Consider the following 19880-nt stretch of genomic DNA (forward strand, 5'->3'; position numbering starts at 1 on the left):
TAATCTAAAGAAAACGCACGCACTTGCACACACGCACACGCACACGCACACTTTGCATTTCTATCATTTCTGAAGATACTGAAGTTTCTCAGCGACGTGTAATCAAAATGTCACAATTCGAGGCGACAGTGATTCGCGCCGCATTAGCGGCCGATCTGTCATCGGCTCGGGGGTCACGAGGGGATGAGGGAATTATCTCCAGTGATCCCGACCGCGATTTCTGCGATTCAGGCTGCAAAGGGGACGCTGAGCTGTCCTCCATTACCATGCTCAGATGCTGTCCCGAAGGTCGTTGGTTCAATCCTGGCCGTCATTTCGATTGAATAAATAATAGTGGAAGCCCGTATTCTTTGACATTGGTGCACGTTTATTACCACCCCATGGGCAATTTTTCTGAACCGTCCATACGGCGTCTCTTACAATGATTGTGTGCTTTTGCTACCTAACAATATTTCCAGGTATTATTACAATTTAATAATAATAATAATAATAATAATAATATTAATAATAATAATATTATTATTATTATTATGTATACGTGATCGTATTACCCTGTCGTCGGAACGGCAATTGGTTGAGGTATTGAAGACGTCATTGTACCTTCGGCAGAATCTGAAAAGGCAAGCACAGCTAACGGCCCCGATTTTTTCAATGCATGCAACTGTCAGGCCCCTGTTGAAGTGGCTATTTTTGGCTGTAGTTCATTAGCGTCATACTTCCTATTCCTTCATCGAAATGCGTGATTCCCTTGTGACGTGAATTCCACACTAGAGCAGCAATCGCGGATGTTTTCTTATTTGTGAGTACCGATGAATAACGACGCTGGAGCGAAGCTTCATGGTCACTTGCTTCTCGAGCACGTTCAAGGTACTGTGACATAGAACTGTGAACGATGGTGTCGCTTTGTACGAAGATCGAGTTAGCACCTTGGCTGTGAAATCGATGACGGCTATGTGACAGTTTAAGCGGACGATGCTTAGTATGATATCGTCGAAAAAATTTCATAGGATTTCGAAGCTCATCAGATGAAGCTGCCCATTGCACCAGCTCCTGTCGAGGTTTTTTCTCTTTTTTTGCGGCGGGGGGGGGGGGGGGGGGCACAAACTTAAACACTAAAAAATCAAGCAGTAAACGCTCTTGGCAATAAAATAATCCCTTGTACTGTGACAGATTGCGTGTTAGAACATTATAGCCGACTTCACAGGCCTGTGCGTCATCGAAAAAGATGTAGGAACGTCGAAACGTTTTTTATAATGCTGCAACAGTAGATTTATATGCTGCAACATATTTTTATTTGATGCAACATAGTTTTCATTATGCTGCAACAGTACACTTATATTATAAAATTTTTTATAATGCTGCAACAGTAGACTTATATGTCACTTTATGCTAGAGTGCGCAAAGATGATAGGAGGCTTTAAGGTTACTTTTTTTTTATCAATAAAAGTAAGCGCTTTCACTGTTGAACATTGTAACTGCCAGCAAATATAAAAGTATGCACTCATGTTAGGGTTGCCTAAAAGCTAATAATAAAAATAAATTCAATCTTGCATTGAATTTCCTCAAAGTGTATTGCTGCTGAGCATATAATGTAGAGTGTGACAACCAGTCACAAGAAACTCAGAATTTCCGCAGCCTGAGTGGACCTATTCGTCGCACTCAATCAGGACGTTTTCACTGTGGGCGTACGCATTTCTCAGGCTGCACGTGCAACCTATTTCAGTAGTTTGGTGTAGCAGAGCAAATGTTACGTCATCTTACAGCGCAAACTTTTGTGAAGCGAGATGTAGTGCCCATGTTGAGAGCCTGTTACCCTTTTTCATAACCTTTACAAGAAATCTCGTGAGAGCACTTATACTTGAAATCTTCTCTGTGTTTTGGAAATGCGACCTTCCTGGTGATATAGCCCCATTCTCAAAGAAAATTAGTTTGTCTCTAAAAAACTGACTCATTTTATAACATATAATTATCGGAAGAAATAACGCAACTGCGCCTGGTATGCATTATTTGTTCATCTGTAAAGTACACACTTATGATTAGAAGATGCTTAAAATTTTACATGCAGTCGACACAGCCACAGACTTCACAGCACCGCGGAGGAACCGAAGTTCGGCCTGAAAAACATAGCTCCACTGCCGTTAGCAGTTTTAGCTCATCTCGAATCTATGAAGTGGCAGTCGTGCGCTTTGTAGCCTGTAAGCTGCCAACTGATGCTTCCATTCGGTATAGATTCATGTCTTTAAGCTTCGGCAACACACTATTCAAATAGATTCAGCAATGGTTTTGAGGGCCAAACTATATTAATTGATGTAGTAGGCTTGGCGAGTGGCAATGAGCACTTCGCCAAACTCGGAGGGCATACAATGCACGCTTGTTAGTTTTTCTGACCAATAGTTGGGGCCATTCGTCCAGGCGCCAGCTCTAGAACACGTTATTTGGTTTAACGCTATGATATTTTTACATATCGAGACAGCGTTAAAAAAAGCTGCTGTACCTCTTTGATCAAGGTGTGCTGCAAAGTCGCTCACAAATTATCTGTAAAAAATTGTGACACTGCGCAAGGTCACCGCTAGAAGCTCTTGCAGCTTGCAGGCGACAGGGCGCGGAACAATATAATTAAATGTGCTCACCCTCTCTAATGGTTGGAAGGCCTGCAGCTTCCACAGTGCGGCACGGAACTACTGAAACAGATAGTGAAGACTTGCATTTGAGCCATACACGCCATTGAACTTTGCACATCTCCACCTGCCATGCCCAGGTCGACACTTCGTAACAATTTCCAAATGATGAAAAACTAATCTCGAATGACTTTTTGGTCTTTACTTTATAGCTATACAAAACACCTTGCCCCGATGTCATGAGCTGCACTGTTGTTGATAATCGGCACCCTGAACCTTCTTGCACAGGACGATGAAATAGGATCGGTAATGCGAGTTGGTTGCCTCTTGGAAGCACTAAGTGATCGGCTTGCTGGACAGCTGGAGCAAGAAGTGGGGCCCTCCGAGATCATTGCAAGCTCACCCGCAGGCGCCACAGTCGAGACCTTGGTGCGCTTCACTGCATTACACCCTCGGAGCACAAGGCATCGTGGTGCTGCACCAATACAAGTGAACACTCTCGAAGACACCGACATGATGCTGCTAGAGAACTGCGGCGTCAGCTTCACGATTGACGAGCCAGACGCCATCGCACCGCCTTCTGGTGCCCCAGAACACTCAAGTAAGGATCTCGAAATTTTTAAACAGCGATTCATGAGCGCTGAGGAAATGCTTGCTCTAGTAGTGGCCACAACAGAGCCTTAAAAATCAAATTCTGAGTGTACGTCTTCTAACCCGAAAGTGTTTTAAGCCGGGTTCCACCACGACTCTGCTGACGTATTTCCGTCACGGATAGCACGTTGTGAAATAGGTACCAACAAATGTCAAAGAAAAAAATAGGCATTCCCTGTGGGAATCGGATGATGTGCGAAGCACGAATGAGGTTGGTAATATGTCACTTTAAATTCAGCACAACCTCCCCAGATAGACGTAAATTATGCCGTACATGACTTCCATGCCATGATTAGCATGTTTGGATGTGTCATTTACATTCGTCCTCTTTTCCCGCTACGTGATACCAAATTTACTATCATGCCACGTGATATGTTGAGCTAGCGCAACGGCCGCGACCACGCCATGAGCGTAGCACGCAGTCATGTTTTACGTACATCAAACTTAAGTCATGGTTATTATGTCAAGGCGTGTCATTTACCTTTGTCGTCTATTCACCTCATACGATACCAAATTTTCGTATATCTGGAGCTACCGAAATGGCTGTGAGCAGGCTATGAGCGTAACATGTAATCGTGTTATTACATGAGATGAGTGTCATTATTATCATGTTTGCACCAGTCATACCTTCGTCACCTATTCAGGCCACGTAACACGAAATCTGGTATGAGTGAAGCTAGTGAAATGGCCGCGATCACGTTATGCGAGCAGAATGTAGTCATGTTGACATGACACGCAAGCTATGATTATCATGCTTGGTCATGTCATTTACCTTTATTTTCCGTTTGGGCTATGTTATACCAGATTTGGTATGTGTCAAGCTAGTGAGACGGCGACGAGTGCACCTTAAACGTGGCGTGTATTCATAACTTACTGTTCGCGAAATTTACAGTGGTTTGAGTGCGCGGAACTTAAAACAAATTGAGTGCGCGGAATTTGAAGTGCACGTCGTGAACCGAGTTGGAAGGCAAAATAGAAGCTAGCACGTACGTGAATAAGCTAGCAATAAATGACTGAAGTGCCAAATCAACACAGACGCAATCAACGCAATTATTTGAAGCACACGCGAGACAGAGAAAAGAAAGAAGAGTCGCAGCAGTGGCCGGAGGAAGACGAGCCACGCATCAAGGCGGTCGGGTTTCTGACCTTCGCCAAGGCTGCTGCCTCCATCAACCAGTGACCTGAGGGGCTCCAGGGCTACCTAGCTGCGCTGACGTTCCCGTGCCCGTAGACAGGTTTGAGCTATCGTACTTCAGGCTCGAGCTCAGACGAATTTGTTCGGCCGGGACTCTACCTTATAGTCAGTGTGTCAAATGCGGTGTCAGCTGGTCCAGCGTCCACCGGCAGCCCAGGAAGGCTGCTTATCCTGCCGTTCATGTAGCTGGTCAACGCCGACGCTAACTACGACGACAGCATCAACCCCCGTGCTTCACGCCCAGGCTTCTACCCAACGACGTGTGGGAGACCCTGCTCCTTCCTGACTCTCCGTCACCAACTCTGTGTACGAACTCTGCGATAGGACTTGACTATTTGAGACTAAAATATAGCTTGTATATTTCTATAACTTTATTCGAGGGGTACGATCGGTTGTAATTCCTGGGGTTACGTAATCTTGAGCTATTGGTAAATGTTTGCTTCAAACAGACCCGTCCTTTGGGAAGTGTCCTGAGGTGACTCGTCAGACCTACCAAGCATATAACTGAACATGCACGTTGTGCGGTAGAACTAAAACATTACACTGACACGACAAGCATATCATGGTATTGTTACGAATAAGACATGACGCCGTATTGACAAGGCTGTGGAAGAGATTTGCTTAAAACCAGCAGTAATGGCGTGACCGGTTCACCAGCGAACGAGTGGAGAGCATCTTTCTTCCTCTTCGTCAGGCACACACGCATTGTCCCACAAAATATCAACATGCATACAGCATAATCCCCGGCGGCAGAAGCGCCATCTCGGCGCATCTAGATGTCAACGTCAGCGGGAGAGTTGTAAGACTTCAAGCGTGCCACATGTACAATATCGGTGGTTTGTGAGGCAGTTGAAGGCGATGGGGCAGCAGGGGTAATTTCGTATGTCACAGGAGTAATTTCACGAAGGACTCGATATGGACCCGTGTAGCGAAAAAGAAGTTTTTCTGACAAGCCGACTTGACAGGTCGGGACCACAGCAGCACCAATGAACCGGGTAAGAAGTGCACGTCACGGTGCCGTTGATCGTACAAACGCCGATGGTTCTCTTGAGAGGCCAGGAAGCGAGTGCGTGCGATTTCGCGTGCGTTCGCAGCCCGAGTGATAGCGTCAAGGGCATATTCGCTGGTCGATGTCGTGGTAGACGGAATGACTGTATCTAGGGGTAATGTAGGTTCTTGGCCGAATAACAGAAAAAATGGGGAGTAGGCGGCAGTGTCATGGCAAGAACAATTGTAGGCAAATGTGATGTACGGCAACGCGAGATCCCAGTCGGTATGATTAGTAGAAATATACTTAGCGAGCATATCTGTAAGAGTTCGATTTAGACGCTCCGTGAGCCCATTGCTTTGCGGGTGGTATGACGTAGTCAGCTTGTGTCTCGTTTGACAAGACTGCAAGATGTCGGTTATGATTTTCGACAAAAAGGTGCGGCCACGGTCTGTAAGCAGCTGCCGTGGGGCTCCGTGTTGCAAAATCACGTTCTTGAGGAGGAAGTTGGCGACATCTGTGGCGCAGCTTGTTGAAGAGCTCGTGTGATGGCATAACGCGTGGCGTAGATGGTGGCCACGGCTATCCACTTGTTACCGAGGAAGACAGGGCGAAAGGGCCAAATAGGTCCAAGCCAACGCGGAAGAACGGTTCTGACGGAATGTCAAGTGGTTGAAGGCATCCGGCGGGAAGCGTCGATGGCGTTTTGCGGCGCTGGCATTTCTCACAAGCCGCAACCTATCTTTTGACTGAGCATGCAATGCCTGGCCAAAAGAAGCGTCGGCGTATTCGGTCGTAAGTGCGTGACACACCAAGGTGACCAGCAGTCGGAAGGTCATGAAGTTCATGTAGAACTTCCGAGCGAAGGTGTTCCGGAATGACAAGCAGCAGGGCCGGTCCATCCGGCTCAAAACTTTAGCGGTATAATACACCATCGTGGAGCACAAATTAACAATAGGACTGATCGGAAGATCGTGATTCGTGGCACTCAATTATAGCACGCGAGGACTCATCATGGCGTTGTTCGTCACCGATGCATGTCATTTGCGAAAGGAAAAAGGCGCAAGGCTCGGTGTCGGTGCCAGGCATAGAGCTCGACTCAGCAACCGGGTAGCGGGACAGGCAGTCTGCGTCCTGATGTAGGCGTCTGGACTTGTACGTTACCGTGTAGGTATACCCTTGCAGTCGCAGAGCCCAGCGCCCGAGCCGGCCAGTAGGATGCTTCAGTGACGAAAGCCAACATAGCGCATGGTTGTCCGTTATTACTGAGAAGCTCGTGCCATATAAATATGGGCGGAACTTCGTAACGGTCCAAACAAGAGCAAGATATTCACGTTCTGTCATTGAATAGTTGCGCTCGGCAGCTGTGAGAAGGCGGCTAGCGTATGCGATGACTCGGTCGTGTCCCCATGGCGTCGGGCTAGGACGGCTCCAATCCCGTGACCACTCGCGTCAAAGTGCGCCAAAATAGGTGGAGTCGTGATGAGGGTACTGAGTTGAGAAAAAGCGGCAGCTTGAGCGGAAGCCCACGTAAAAGTCACGTCTTTCTTCAGAAGGTCAGTGAGTGGTCGAGCGATTACTGCAAAATCTTTCACAAACCTTCTAAAATAGGAACAAATTCCCACAAAGCTCCGGACATCCTCGACAGACAGGGGTACATGAAAGCTCGTGATGGCACGAATTTTCTCTGGGTCAGGCTGCACACCTGATGCGTCGACAAGGTGGCCCAACACCGTAGTCTGCTGGCGGCCGAAGTGACATTTCGACGAGTTTAGTTGAAGGCCAGCAGTGCGGAAGATGTTGAGAACCGCTGACAAACGCTGAAGGTGCGTCTCAAATGTAGGCGAATATACGAGGACATCATCCAGGTAGCACAGGCATGTTGACCACTTGAACCCTTGCAACAGCGAGTCCATCATACGCTCAAATGTGGCTGGGGCGTTGCATAGCCCAAACGGCATCACCTTGAATTGGTATGGGCCGTCGGGAGTTACGAACGCAGTCTTTTCTTGGTCTTTCTCATCCACCGCAATTTGCCAATAGCCAGAACGTAGGTCAATTGAAGAAAAGTATCGCGCGCCATGAAGACAATCGAGGGCGTCATCAATTCGGGGCAAAGGATAAACGTCCTTTTTCGTAATTCGATTAAGATGGCGGTAATCAACGCAGAATTGCCACGTTTCATCTTTCTCTTTAACGAGCACAACGAGAGATGCCCAAGGGCTCGAAGAGGGTTCAATATTTCCTTTGGCTAGCATCTTGTTAACTTCTTCTTGAATTACTTTATGCTCTGTGGCAGACACCCGGTATGGTCGGCGGTGAATGGGAGGAGAATCAGCAGTATTAATGCGGTGCTTTACGACAGAAGCCTGACCGAGTTGACTGCCGTCGGTGTCAAATATGTCGCGGTAGGAAGCCAGAAAGCGGAATGGGGCATCGAATAGCTCAGGTTTGAGTTTCGGGTCGATCATGGGGTGCAAGGCCGAATCGAGGGATGTGGCATCCTGCGGGCGACATGGACGATCGAAGCATGCGTCTGCCACAAAAACGGTGACATGGGCGTCTATTAAAAGTCGAAGCGCGGTGACTGAAATTCCGTTTGGTAGTACTTGCTGCGTGAAATCAAAATTGATAATGGGCAGACATATTCGGTTAGAGGCCATAGTTACGACGGAGTGTGACACAGTGATGTCGCGCACCAGGAGAACCCCAGGAATGGGCGTGACGACATATTCACCGTCAACAACGGGTGAACTTGTTGCCAATTCAATGAATATGAGGCCTTTTGGCGGTATCCGACTGAAGTCTGTGGGTCAAAGGTTTTTCGGCATCTCGGGGCGAGAGTCTGGAAGAAGAGGAAGTTATAAACAGAGAGTGCCGGCGGAACAGTCGATCAGCGCCGAATGCGTCGATAAGAAGTCCACCCTGAAGATGAGATCATGGGGGCAATTGTCGAACACAGTAAATAAAACAGGAACAGGGCGGCCGGCAAGGCTAATACGTGCGGTACAAATTCCAATGACGGCCACAGTTTCACCACCGGCAACACGGACGGCTTGTGTTGCGGTGGGCGTGAGTACTTTTTTGAGGCGGCGACAGAAACGACCACTCATGATCGACACCTTAGCTCCCGTGTCAACTAAGGCCGTCAAAGAAAGACCGTCGACATGCACTTCCAGCAAGTTCTTATTAGTAGGGAGCGTCAACGGAGGATTTGGGTCACTCGCACTTGATGCAGCACTACCTCCAGGAGCTGCATAATCTAGTTTTTCGTCCGGGAAGATCCGTAGTTAGTCGGCGATGAATAGCGGCGAGGTTGGGGCGATGGCGAATGGTGGCGTTCCGGTGACGGTGAACGAGTGGTAGAGCGGCTTTAAGGTGTGCCGGAAGCAGGATACTCACGGCTCGATGAATACCGACGGGGGTCCGCGTATGGCTGATGAGAAGAAGAAAATTGGCTCGAAGGGTGGGGCGGCCAAGTACTGGGACAGAAGCGGGAGACATGGCCTACCCGGTGAAAGCGGGAGCAAATTGGCTTGTCGTCTGCTGCTCTCCATTCCGTCGGATTGCGGGATCGCGGAAGAAAATATGAGTCATGGCGCGGTGCATTTGTCATCGGTGTGGAGGCGGGTCGGGAGACAAAGCAGGCCACAGGAAATCCGAGCTTTTCAATTTCTTGCCTCATGACGGCTTGAATAACGGAGACCGCCGGAGGCGTTTGTGCCGTGCCATGGTCGAGCGGAAGTGAAGGAAATGGCGCCGGACATGACACCTCAAGCTCCCGTCGAACTATACTTGTCACGTTCTCCTGCATTGGTGGCGTGGCAATGAGATCGGCGCAGGTAGATGTAGCAGCCATGTTTGGTAGTCGTGTAAATTGAGGCAGGACACGGCGGGTTTTGGCCCTTTTGAAGCGGCAGCATTCTTTAATAATCACATCGACGGCCGTGACGTTAGTGTACACGAGCAAGTTGAAGGCATCGTCCGCGATGCCCTTGAGTGTGTGACTCACCTTGTAATTCTCTGGCATTTTCTTGTCTACTTTCCGGCACAACGCAAGCACGTTCTGTATGTACGAGACATAAGACTGCTGAGGACTGCACCTGAGTGGCTAGTTCTTTTAGTGCTTCAATTTGGCGACCAGACGGGTCCCCAAAGATGTCGCGTAGTCGCTCCTTGAAGATATCCTAGCTGGTGATCTTGGTCTCATGGGCGTCGAACCAAACACGTGGGGTGCCGTCCAAGTAAAAGATTACGTTTGCGAGCATTATGGTAGGATCCCATCGGTGTGTCTGGCTAACACGCTCTCACATGTGGAGCCAGTAGTCAACGTCAAGCCCAGGTTGTGTGCAGAATGTACCGGGATCATGCGGGTAGGGCATCGTCAGGTATGTAGTGGCTGGAGCCACAGATGGAGCCGCTGACAGGTTGTCAATGGTAGCCATGGCCAGAGACGGAATGGTGCGGCCACTGCGAAGCTTCGTGGTGAGGACGGGGAACGTTCCACCTCTACCAAATATGTTACGAATAAGACACGACGCCGTATCAACGAGGCTGTGGAAGAGATTTACTTTAAACCAGCAGTAATGGCATGACCGATTCACCAGCGAACGAGGGGAGAGCACTATTCTTCCTCTTCGTCAGGCACACACGCGCATCGTCCCACAAAATATCATGCATGTAGCATGTTGTAGTACAAGAGTCTGTCGCTTTTGTTTGCCATGCAGTCATGTCATACCATCCCAGTTTTGCACTATGTCATGCGAACGAAACCACCGCAAGAGCAGCAAGACCATGAAATGTAAATCATGACATTCGTGACATACATGTCATTATTTTCATGTGATGGATGGATAGATGGATGGACCGACGGACGGACGGACGAACGCACGCACGGACGTATGGACGGGCGGATGGATAGATGGACGGGCGGATGGATAGATGGATGGATTGAGTCAATGTCGCCTAAGTTCACTAAGGAATGCCTCACCAGCGACTAGCTGTCAGTACTGCACTCCCTCGACAAAGCGGGATTGACCACCCTGGTGCAGTACCTGGCCACAGTCTCTCACGAATTCAACAATTAACCCTTGTTCTCCAGCGGTTGCGAAGCAATTGTCCAAGGCGGTGATCATACCTGCGATGCAGTGGAGGGTGCTGAATCTCTTTGTCTGGACAAGACGCCATTGGAATCTGAACTTGGCTACCTTAAACGTTAAAACGGCATCTAGTCAATCTAGTCTAGCTGTGCTATTCGAGGACTTAGAGAGCATAAGTGGGACGTTATAGGACTCAGCGAAGCTAAGAGGACACGTGAGACTTACACAGTGCTGAAGAACTAACGCGTTATATGCTACCGTAGATTAGTTGATAATAATGAACTTGGAGAGTGGTTTTTTATACACAAGAATATCGCTGGTAACATAGAGGAATACTATGGCATAAGTGAGAGGGTAGCAATCATCATAAGTTTAACAAAAAGTAGAAGATGAATGTGGTACAGACATTTATGCCTACATCAAGCCATGACTTATTTAGTTGAACGTTTCTTTGAAGACGTAAAATCACCCATTAATACACAGTAAACTATTCTGATGAGCGACAATAATTACCGCATGCATTGTACGGAAGAATATGACTTCGGCTCTAGAATTCCCAGAGGGGAGTTCTTAGTAGAGTTCGCAGAACGTAATAATTTAGGGACCTTGAATACCTTTTTTCAGAAATTGGGCTAACCTAAGTGGACGTAGAGAAGTCCTAATGGTGAAACTAAAAATGAAATAGACTTCATTTTGTGTACACACCTAAGGCATTGTACAGGCTGTAGAAGTAGTCGGCAAGATCAGATGCAGTGACCGTGTATTGGTAAGAGTTTGTTTTCACCTAGATTTATAAAAACAATAACATAAACTGATAAGTAAGAAGGCAATGATGAGCCAACGGTGAGTGGGAAGGTACAGGAATAGAGTTTTGTTTCAGAATAGATTCCAGGCATTAAACGAAACAACTGACATACGTTAGCCTTGACGCAATGAACGATAATCTTACAAGTATCATCAAAGAGTGTGATATAGAAGTCGAAGGTACGGTCACTAGACAGGATACTGGCAAACTATCTCAGGCGACAAAAGTTATATTGTTATGAGACAATGTCCAACAAAAGCGGTTAGATAGGCGCGGGGAAAGACGACGTGATTTTGGTGTAGGGCACAGCACTTGTTCTCCATCTTGGCTTGCGCGTTGGCGCTGTGTAAATATATCTTCAAACGCCTAGTTTCGCGTGTACCTTCACGTAATACTTTGGTGGAAGGTGCTGGGTTACAATGCACGACAGAGTTACGCAGCGGACGCCTAGTCGCTGCTTCCGACATGTCCACCGGCAGCAACGCTTCGTCAACTGCCGCGCCCAATGCATCAACGGCGCCGACCTCCCCTGTTTTTCTTGTGGCCGCTCCACCCCGCGATCCCGGCAACTTTTCGGGAGCGGAAGGCGTGGACGTGGATGAGTGGCTTAAACTCTACGAGCTCGTCAGCGAAAACCACAGGTGGGACCCAACCTTGATGCTGGCAAACATCATCTTTTATTTGCAATGAACGGCCGGCCAAGGCATAGTTTAATAACAATGTGGACGCGATCCTGAGCTGGGACGTATGCAAGACCAAGTTACGCGAGTTGTTTGGTCAATCTGCCGGCTGCAAGCAGGCCGCTAGGAACGAACTTGGCAAACGTGTTCAGACGTTCACGGAGTTTTACCTAGCGTATATACAAGATGTGCTGACCCTTTACCGTAAAATTGACCAAACCATGGCTGAAGCAGACAAGGTAGCGCATGTGCTCAAGGGCATCACAGATGATGCAATTAACTTATTTGTGTGCAAAGGCTGTTCCACCGTGCAAGATGTTATCTCAGAGTGCCAACGCTTTCAAGAGGCTAAAAGCTGTCGCATCGCCCACCACTTCACGCGCCTTCCCAACACTGCTGCGACGTCAACTTGCGAGGATATTCGTATAACGACCCAGCCCAATTCACACTCCTGTGACATCACGAGAATCATACGCCGCGAAATCGAGGCCATATCACCCGCACCCTTGAGAGCACTAGCACCGAGTGATCCTCAGCCAACCATTTTGCTAATACAGACCGTTGTTCGCCAAGAACTAGCCAACGCGGGTACTCACACGGTCTGTTCTGTGCACCATCCCGATGCTGTCAGTTCATCTACGTCCAGCCACCCACAGCATTATCGCCACCCTGCTCCACGTAACCATGACCCAAATGCGTGGAGGACGCCTGACGACAGGCCAATTTGCTTTCATTGTGAACGAGTGGGACACATTTCCCGCCATTGCCGAAGCACTGGGACCTCACCGAATCGGGGCCAACTGAAGCTTCTCCAACCTACCCTCACCAGCCCATCTCTATGGCCAGGAACTACCACGGCGTGAGGGCTCAGCTAATTACGACCCGACTATTACTACCACTGCCCAGTACAGTCGCTCACCTTCACCTCAACGTAGATTTTCCTGGTCTCCACCGACACCCCGTTCCCACTGCCTATCCTCTGCCCGGCGGTTTTCTTCGGAAAACTAACGGCTGCAGCTCCTGGAGGTGACGCTGCTGATACGGCTTGCTCTCCAATTCCTCTGTTGATGCTGCCAATCAATCAGAACCTGATCGACGTTGAAGTGGATGGCTTATCTGTTGAAGCCTTGGTGGACACTGGCGCCGATACTTCTGTGATGAGCTTGCACATTCGTGACCGCTTAAAGAAAGTCCTTACTTTAGCCCCTTCCCGCAGTGTTCGTGTTGCTGATGGTGGTACGGCTTCTGTTATTGGCGACTGTACTGCACGCCTCACTATCGCCGGCCGTCAAACTTCAGTTCTCTTCAGTGTTCGCTCTCACTACACCAATGATGTGATCCTCCGTCTTGACTTTTTGTCCACTCATTCCGCCCTCATCGACTGCTCAGCTGGTACTGTGCGACTTGACCTACCGTGTCCGATTGATCCGCCAAGTCTACCCCAAGCTCGTATGTGCTTTGCTGAGCATGTCCGTTTGTCACCGAAAACTGTGACCTGGATCACCGTAATGCCCTCACCACCTGTATGCGATGGCGACTAAGTGCTCGCGCCCTTTACATCTATTCTTTTGACTCAGTGTTACCTTACCACACACTGTTGTTCAGTTACGTGCGAACCGCGCCTTCATTCCTGTGCTCACAAATGCTCCCGCGTGGAATTGCCCTCGCCATGCTGACTCCCTCTGACGAATGCGTAGTCTCAGCTCTGTGTTCGAAGGATGCTGAACACTGTAGCTACACGCATGCTCAATCTTCGCAAACAAGCCCGTCTGCTGATGTTAAAAAAATGATCGGGTCAGACCTTTTGTCGCATCAAGCTGACGCACTCCTTGACGTCCTTTAATCATACTGGGAAGCATTTGACTTTCGTGATCGTCCGCTAGGTCAGACCACTGCTGTAAAGCACCGTATTGACACCGGCTGCCTCCCCTGTCCATCGACGGCCATACTGCGTAGCTGCAACCGAGCATCACATAATTCAAGCAGAAGCCGACAAAATGCTCGCCAGAGACATAATTGAGCCATTATGTAGTCCATGGGCTTCCCCTGTAGTTCTTGTCAAAAAGGACAACACCTGGCGATCCTGTGTTGACTACCGACATCTGAACAAGATTACTAAAAAGGACGTCTACCCGCTACCGCGCATAGACGACGCCCCGGATTGTCTTCACGGTGCTAAGTATTTTTCGTCCATTGATCTAAGATAAGGGTACTGGCAAATCGCTGTCGACGACATGGACCACGAAAAGACCTCATTTGTCAAACCCAATGGTCTTTACCAGTTTAAGGTCATATCCTTCAGGTTATGCAACGCTCCGACCACCTTCGAGTGGATGATAGACTCTCTTTTGCGTGGGTTCAAATGGTCAATTTGTCTATGTTACCTTGACGACGTTATCGTCTTTTCTCCGACCTTCGAGACCCGCCTCGACCACCTATCCTCAATACTGGTTGTTTTTCGCAATGCCGGTCGCCAACTGAACTCGTCAAAGTGCCACTTCGGACGCCAGCAACTAACCATGTTGGGCCACCTTGTTGACTCCTCTGGTGTACGCCTTGACCCCGTTAAAGTACGAGCCGTGCGGAACTTCCCTATTCCGGCCTGCACCAAGGAAGTCCACAGCTTTCTCGGTCTGTGCTCGTGCTTTCGAAGTTTTGTGAACAACTATGCGGAAGTAGCCCGTCCTCTCACAAACTTACAGAGAAAAGATGCCTCATTCACATTGGGTGCTGCGCATGCTACGGCGTTCTCTATACTTATTGCATTGCTAACAGAACCACCTGTTCTGGCCCATTTTTACAATGCCGCCCCTACAGAAGTCCGCACCGATGCCAGTGGCCACAGAATCGGTGCTGTTTTGGTCCAGCATCAAAGCGGCTGCGCCCGCGTTATCGCCTATGCCAGCCGTCTCCTCTCGCAGGTGGAAAGGAACTACTCAATCACCGAAAGGGAATGCCTTGCTCTCGTTTGGGCAGTAGTGAAATTTCGGCCCTATTTACAAGGTTAACATTTCACCGTCACAACCGATCACCACGTACTTTGCTGGCTCGCATCCTTGAAGGACTCCACTGGGCGCCTAGGTCGATGGGCATTACGACTCCAAGAGTATAACTACTCGGTGTCCTACAAATCTGGCTGCTCACACCATGACGTTGACTGCTTATCTCGGAATCCAGAGGACCCACCTGAGGCGCGTTCGAGTAAGCGCCATGTGTCCTGTCTCTCTAAGTATTAAGCAACATCCGTGAGAAACAGGGCCGAGACCCTGTCTTACGTAACATCTTCGAGAAGCTTCATTCTGCGGCACCCGATCCATCTACTCAATTGTTCGTGCTCAAGGATGACACATTGTACCATTACAACGTCCGTCTTGATGGACACGAACTGCTCCTTGTGGTACCTTCCCACTTATGCTCGAGCGTGATAGGCCAGCTCCACGACACTCTCGCTGCCGGTCACCTCGAACTGTCTCGGACGTATGACCGTGTACAGCGTCGATTTTACTGGCCCAGTCTTGATCGCTCAGTCCACAGCTACATCGCCTCATGCGACCAGTGTCAACTCCGAAAAAAAAGCTTTGGTGAGCCCTGCTGTGTTCCTCTAACCACTTGACGTTCCCTTTGATCCGTTCTTTCGACTTGGTCTTGACCTCCTAGGCCCTTTCCCTGTGTCCACTTCTGGGAATAAGTGGATAGCGGTTGCGACAGATCACACAACCCGGTACGCCATTGCATGGGCTCTAAAACCAGCTGTGCCACGGACGTGGCCAATTTTCTCCTGCACGACGTCTAACTTCATCATGGCGCGCCGCGCCAACTTCTCATAGATCGTGGGCGCTATTTTCTTTCGAGACTTATCGATGACCTGCTTCGCTCTTGCGAGACAAATCTTAAATTTATAACAGCCTACTACCCGCAAACTAACGGACTGACTGAGCGATTCAAGCGGACTTTAACCGATATGCTCACCATGTACGTATCGTCCGACTACCAGGACTGGGAAGTTGCATCGCCTTTTGTTGCGTTCGCCTATATTTCCTCACGCCACGATGCAGCTGGTTTTTCACCTTTCTATCTTGTGTTTGGCCATGATCCCACTATACCATTTGACAACATCTTTCCGACAGGCGTCGACACGACGACCGAAGACACCCGCGATGCTATCACCAGAGCTCAAAAAGCACGAGAAGTTGCCCGTCAGAGCCTCCTAGCATCGCAAGATCAGCAGTGAGAGCGTTACAACTCCCATCATCTCGAAGTTTCCTTTACTCCGGGTTCTCGTGTGCTATTGTGTATTCCGACTAGGCACGTTGGATTTTCTGAAAAACTGCTTTCCCGCTACTCGGGACCCTACCGCGTATTGCGCCAGGTGACATATGTGACCTACGAGATAGTCCCGCTCGAGCCTTCCTCCTCCTCCCCTTCACTGTATAGAGACATTGTTCATGTATCTCGCCTTAAGCTTTACCACTCGGCAACATCATAGAAATCACCGAGACGGTGTTTCAGCAGCCGGGGTTTATGTTATGAGACAATGTCCCACAAAAACGGTTTCATAGGCGTAGGGAATGACAACGTGATTTTGGTGTAGGGAACAGCACTTGCTCTCCATTTCGGCTTGCACATTGGCGCTGTGTAAATATATCTTCAAACGCCTAGTTTCGCGTGTACCTTCACGTAACAATATTAACAGGCAACAAACCATAAAAGCCTTACCGGCAGCCGCCAAATTAGAGCAATTGGAGCTTTCAAAGTTAATCAATAAACATATGGTAGCCAACATCAGAAAGTATAACTTGGAAAAAGCTGAGCAGGCTGTAAAAAGCGGCAGATGCCTAAAAGCTGCAAAGGCAGACTTGTGCATAGAAGAAAATCGCATGTATGCGATGATGTATTGGATAGTCGAGGTGGCAGAGAAATTCTGCAAAGAACTGTGCAGAAGCCAGAACAACCAGGATGATACCGTGAGAAACAATAATAGTCCAGAGGAATTCGACGTCCCCAGTAACAAGAGATGGAAGAAAAGCCCTATATAGAATGAAAACAGGTGAAGCTGCTGGTGAAAATAAAGTAACAACAAACTTCCTGGATAATGGCGGGGAAAGTGTGTTATAAAAATACTTGGCGCAGAAGACTGAGGCGCAAAAAACATAACGTGAAGCAGGAAGAGCAGGAGAGAAGACAGTTCTGTCTTCTTTCCTGCTCTTCCTGCTTCACGTCGTTTTTTGCGCCTCAGTCTTCTGCACCAAGTATGCACCAACTAGCCCAAAAACAAGACCTTTTGTGTTAGAAAAATTGGCCACACTATATGCGAAGTGTCTCTCTACGGGAAAAGTACCAGAATCTCGCAAGAACGCCAATATCTTAATCCACTAGAAAAGAGATATCAAAGACTTGAAAAATTACAGACCAGTCAGCTTACTGTCTTTTCTCTACAAACTATTTATTTACAAAATATTAGCTAACATATAAAGAACGAAATTAAAGTTCAATCAGCCAAAGCACCAGTCAGAATTTTGTACAGGCTAATCCAGAATGAACCGTGGTAATACTATCAATCAAGTAATACGAAAAGAGCCTTCATAGTTCACGACAAGGCGCTTGACTCAATCAAGACATGAGCAGTAATGCAGGCACTACGGAGTAAAGACACAAAAGAATCCTACATAAACACACTGGAACATATATACAGTGGATCCACAGCCACCATAACACCATAAAGAAAACGACAGAATTCGAATAAAGAAGACTGTAAGCAGGAAGACACATGCTATTTACCACATGTTTACAGAAGGTTTTCAGGACCTAAATTGGTAACCATTAGAGAACAGATTATAAAGAGTATCTTAGTAACCTGCCATTTGCTTATGTTATTGCCTTGATGAGCAACTTAGGGGAAAGACTGCAGCTCTTGATTACTGAACTGCTTACAAAAAGCAGAAAAATAGGTCTGAAAATTATTATGCCTAAAACTAAAGTAATGTTCAAGAGTCTCGACCGGCGGAAATTAGCACTTTGCGATAGGTGAAGAAACGCTGGAAGTTGAAAGAATTATGTGTTCTTAGGACAGGTAGTAATACCGGAACCAAACCACGAGAGTGTAATAACTAGAAGAATAAGGATTGGGTGTTTTACATTTAGCAAGCACTCTTAGATCATTAATAGTAATCTGCCACTAACCCTCAATAGGAAGGCATTTACCAGCTGCATCTTGCCAGTACTTACCTACGGAACAGAAACCTGGACGCACACAAAAAGGATTCAGCTTAAGTTGAGGACCATGCAGCGTGCGATGGAAAGGAAAATGATAGGTGTAACCTTAGAATACAAGAAGAGAGCAGAGTGGGTCAGGAAAAAAAAAACAGGGGTGAAGGATATCATAGTTGAAATAAAGAAAAAGAAATGGGCATCAGCCGGGCACGTAGCGCATAGGCAGGATAACCGCTGGTCACTGAAAATAACTGACAGGACTCCCAGAGAAGACAAGCAGGTTAGGGGGAGACAAAGTTAGGTTGGCCGACGAGAATTAAAGTGTCGCAGGTATAACGGGGCGACGGAAAGCACAAGACAGGGTTGGTTGGCGGATCATGGGAGAGGCTTTTGCCTGGCAGTGGGCCTACTATGGCTGATGGTGATGATGATGTATTTTGTCGACGTGCTTTAACATGGATCGCTTGGTAGACGGTTGACGCTCTGCATGCCACAGTCACTGCCAGTCTTCATTAAGTGATCTATATTGTCCGTTTCCGGCCACAAATTCAGTCAAGGAAACAGCTTAATCTCGGACATAGTCTGCAGTCTTTGTCAATGTCCTGACAACGTGACAGTACGCACAAGAGTATGTATGCCGTGGATCACTACTCATGGGAGAACCTGATTTACTTCTCTTACACAACCACACGCTGCACATGCGCACGCACGCGCGAAGAATACAAATGAGATGGAGCACATTTGGTGGGTAAGCGCAAATATTGGCAGGAAATCTGCGGATTTAGGTGATAAGAATATAAGCCTCGGCGTATTATCATTTCTAACATATGGAGCTGAAACGTGGTCAATAGCGAAATAACTTGAGCGAAAATAAGAGATTAGAAGATGACAGGGTGGATAAGGGGAAAATAGTAGAAGTTTGAGATGTCAGGTTGATATTAAGCCAAAAAAAGATGGGGAGTTGGGTTAGCGACGTAATGCGTAATACCGTTAACTAGCTGTCAGGGAAGTAGTCAAAGAAAGAATAAAATTTTCAGTTTTCAAGAATGTTGTATCGAAAGAGAATGTCAAGTGTCGTTTTTCTGGTAGCCTCGAGGTCCGGTCCAGTTAGCCCCTCGAAATGAACGGCCTCGTCAGGCGGCTCCAACCTTCCTTTTCGGTCCAGATGGGGTTTTTGACCCCCACAGTAATCACACCACTACAGGAAGCGCGCTGACAAAGTTTGTCGAATACGTTTCTACAAGACGCGTGAGCTCGTAAGTAAAAAATTATGGTAGCGCATCATACGATAAAGTAAACAATACCGCGCGGATCGCGCGCCCACAAAAGGGGGGCACTCACATGGAGAGGCCGTGTTTCGATATTGATGCCGCAAAGATAAGCAGCCACACAACACTTACCAAGGAATGAAAAAAAGCATTAGGAAAAGACTGAGAGTGAGATGGAGCGACGAAATTGCTAAGTTCTTAGAGATAAAATTGAATCAGCTCACACAGGATAAAGTAAACAGGCGATCATTAGGAGAGGCTTTCGGTCGGCACTGAACAACAAAAATAGGCTCAGAATGATGATGCTGTCGTTGCAGGTATTCTGTCCAACCTAACTGTTGAAGAATATTTTTAAAGGTTTCATCG

The 19880-nt window shown here is 47.8% G+C and overlaps 1 protein-coding gene across 2 annotated transcripts in view; it reads left to right on the plus strand.

The window, feature by feature from the left end:
• Positions 1–19880, plus strand: part of LOC119160923 (uncharacterized) — a 108293-nt gene that overhangs the window by 39648 nt on the left and 48765 nt on the right. For both annotated transcript variants that reach the window (XM_037413202.2, XM_075880427.1), the window contains exon 6: positions 2907–3219. In XM_037413202.2, the coding sequence (XP_037269099.2) occupies positions 2907–3219 (313 nt within the window). The remainder of the gene's footprint in view (positions 1–2906; positions 3220–19880) is intronic.

This window comes from Rhipicephalus microplus, chromosome X, assembly GCF_043290135.1.
Source record: "Rhipicephalus microplus isolate Deutch F79 chromosome X, USDA_Rmic, whole genome shotgun sequence".
Lineage (NCBI taxonomy): Eukaryota > Metazoa > Arthropoda > Arachnida > Ixodida > Ixodidae > Rhipicephalus > Rhipicephalus microplus.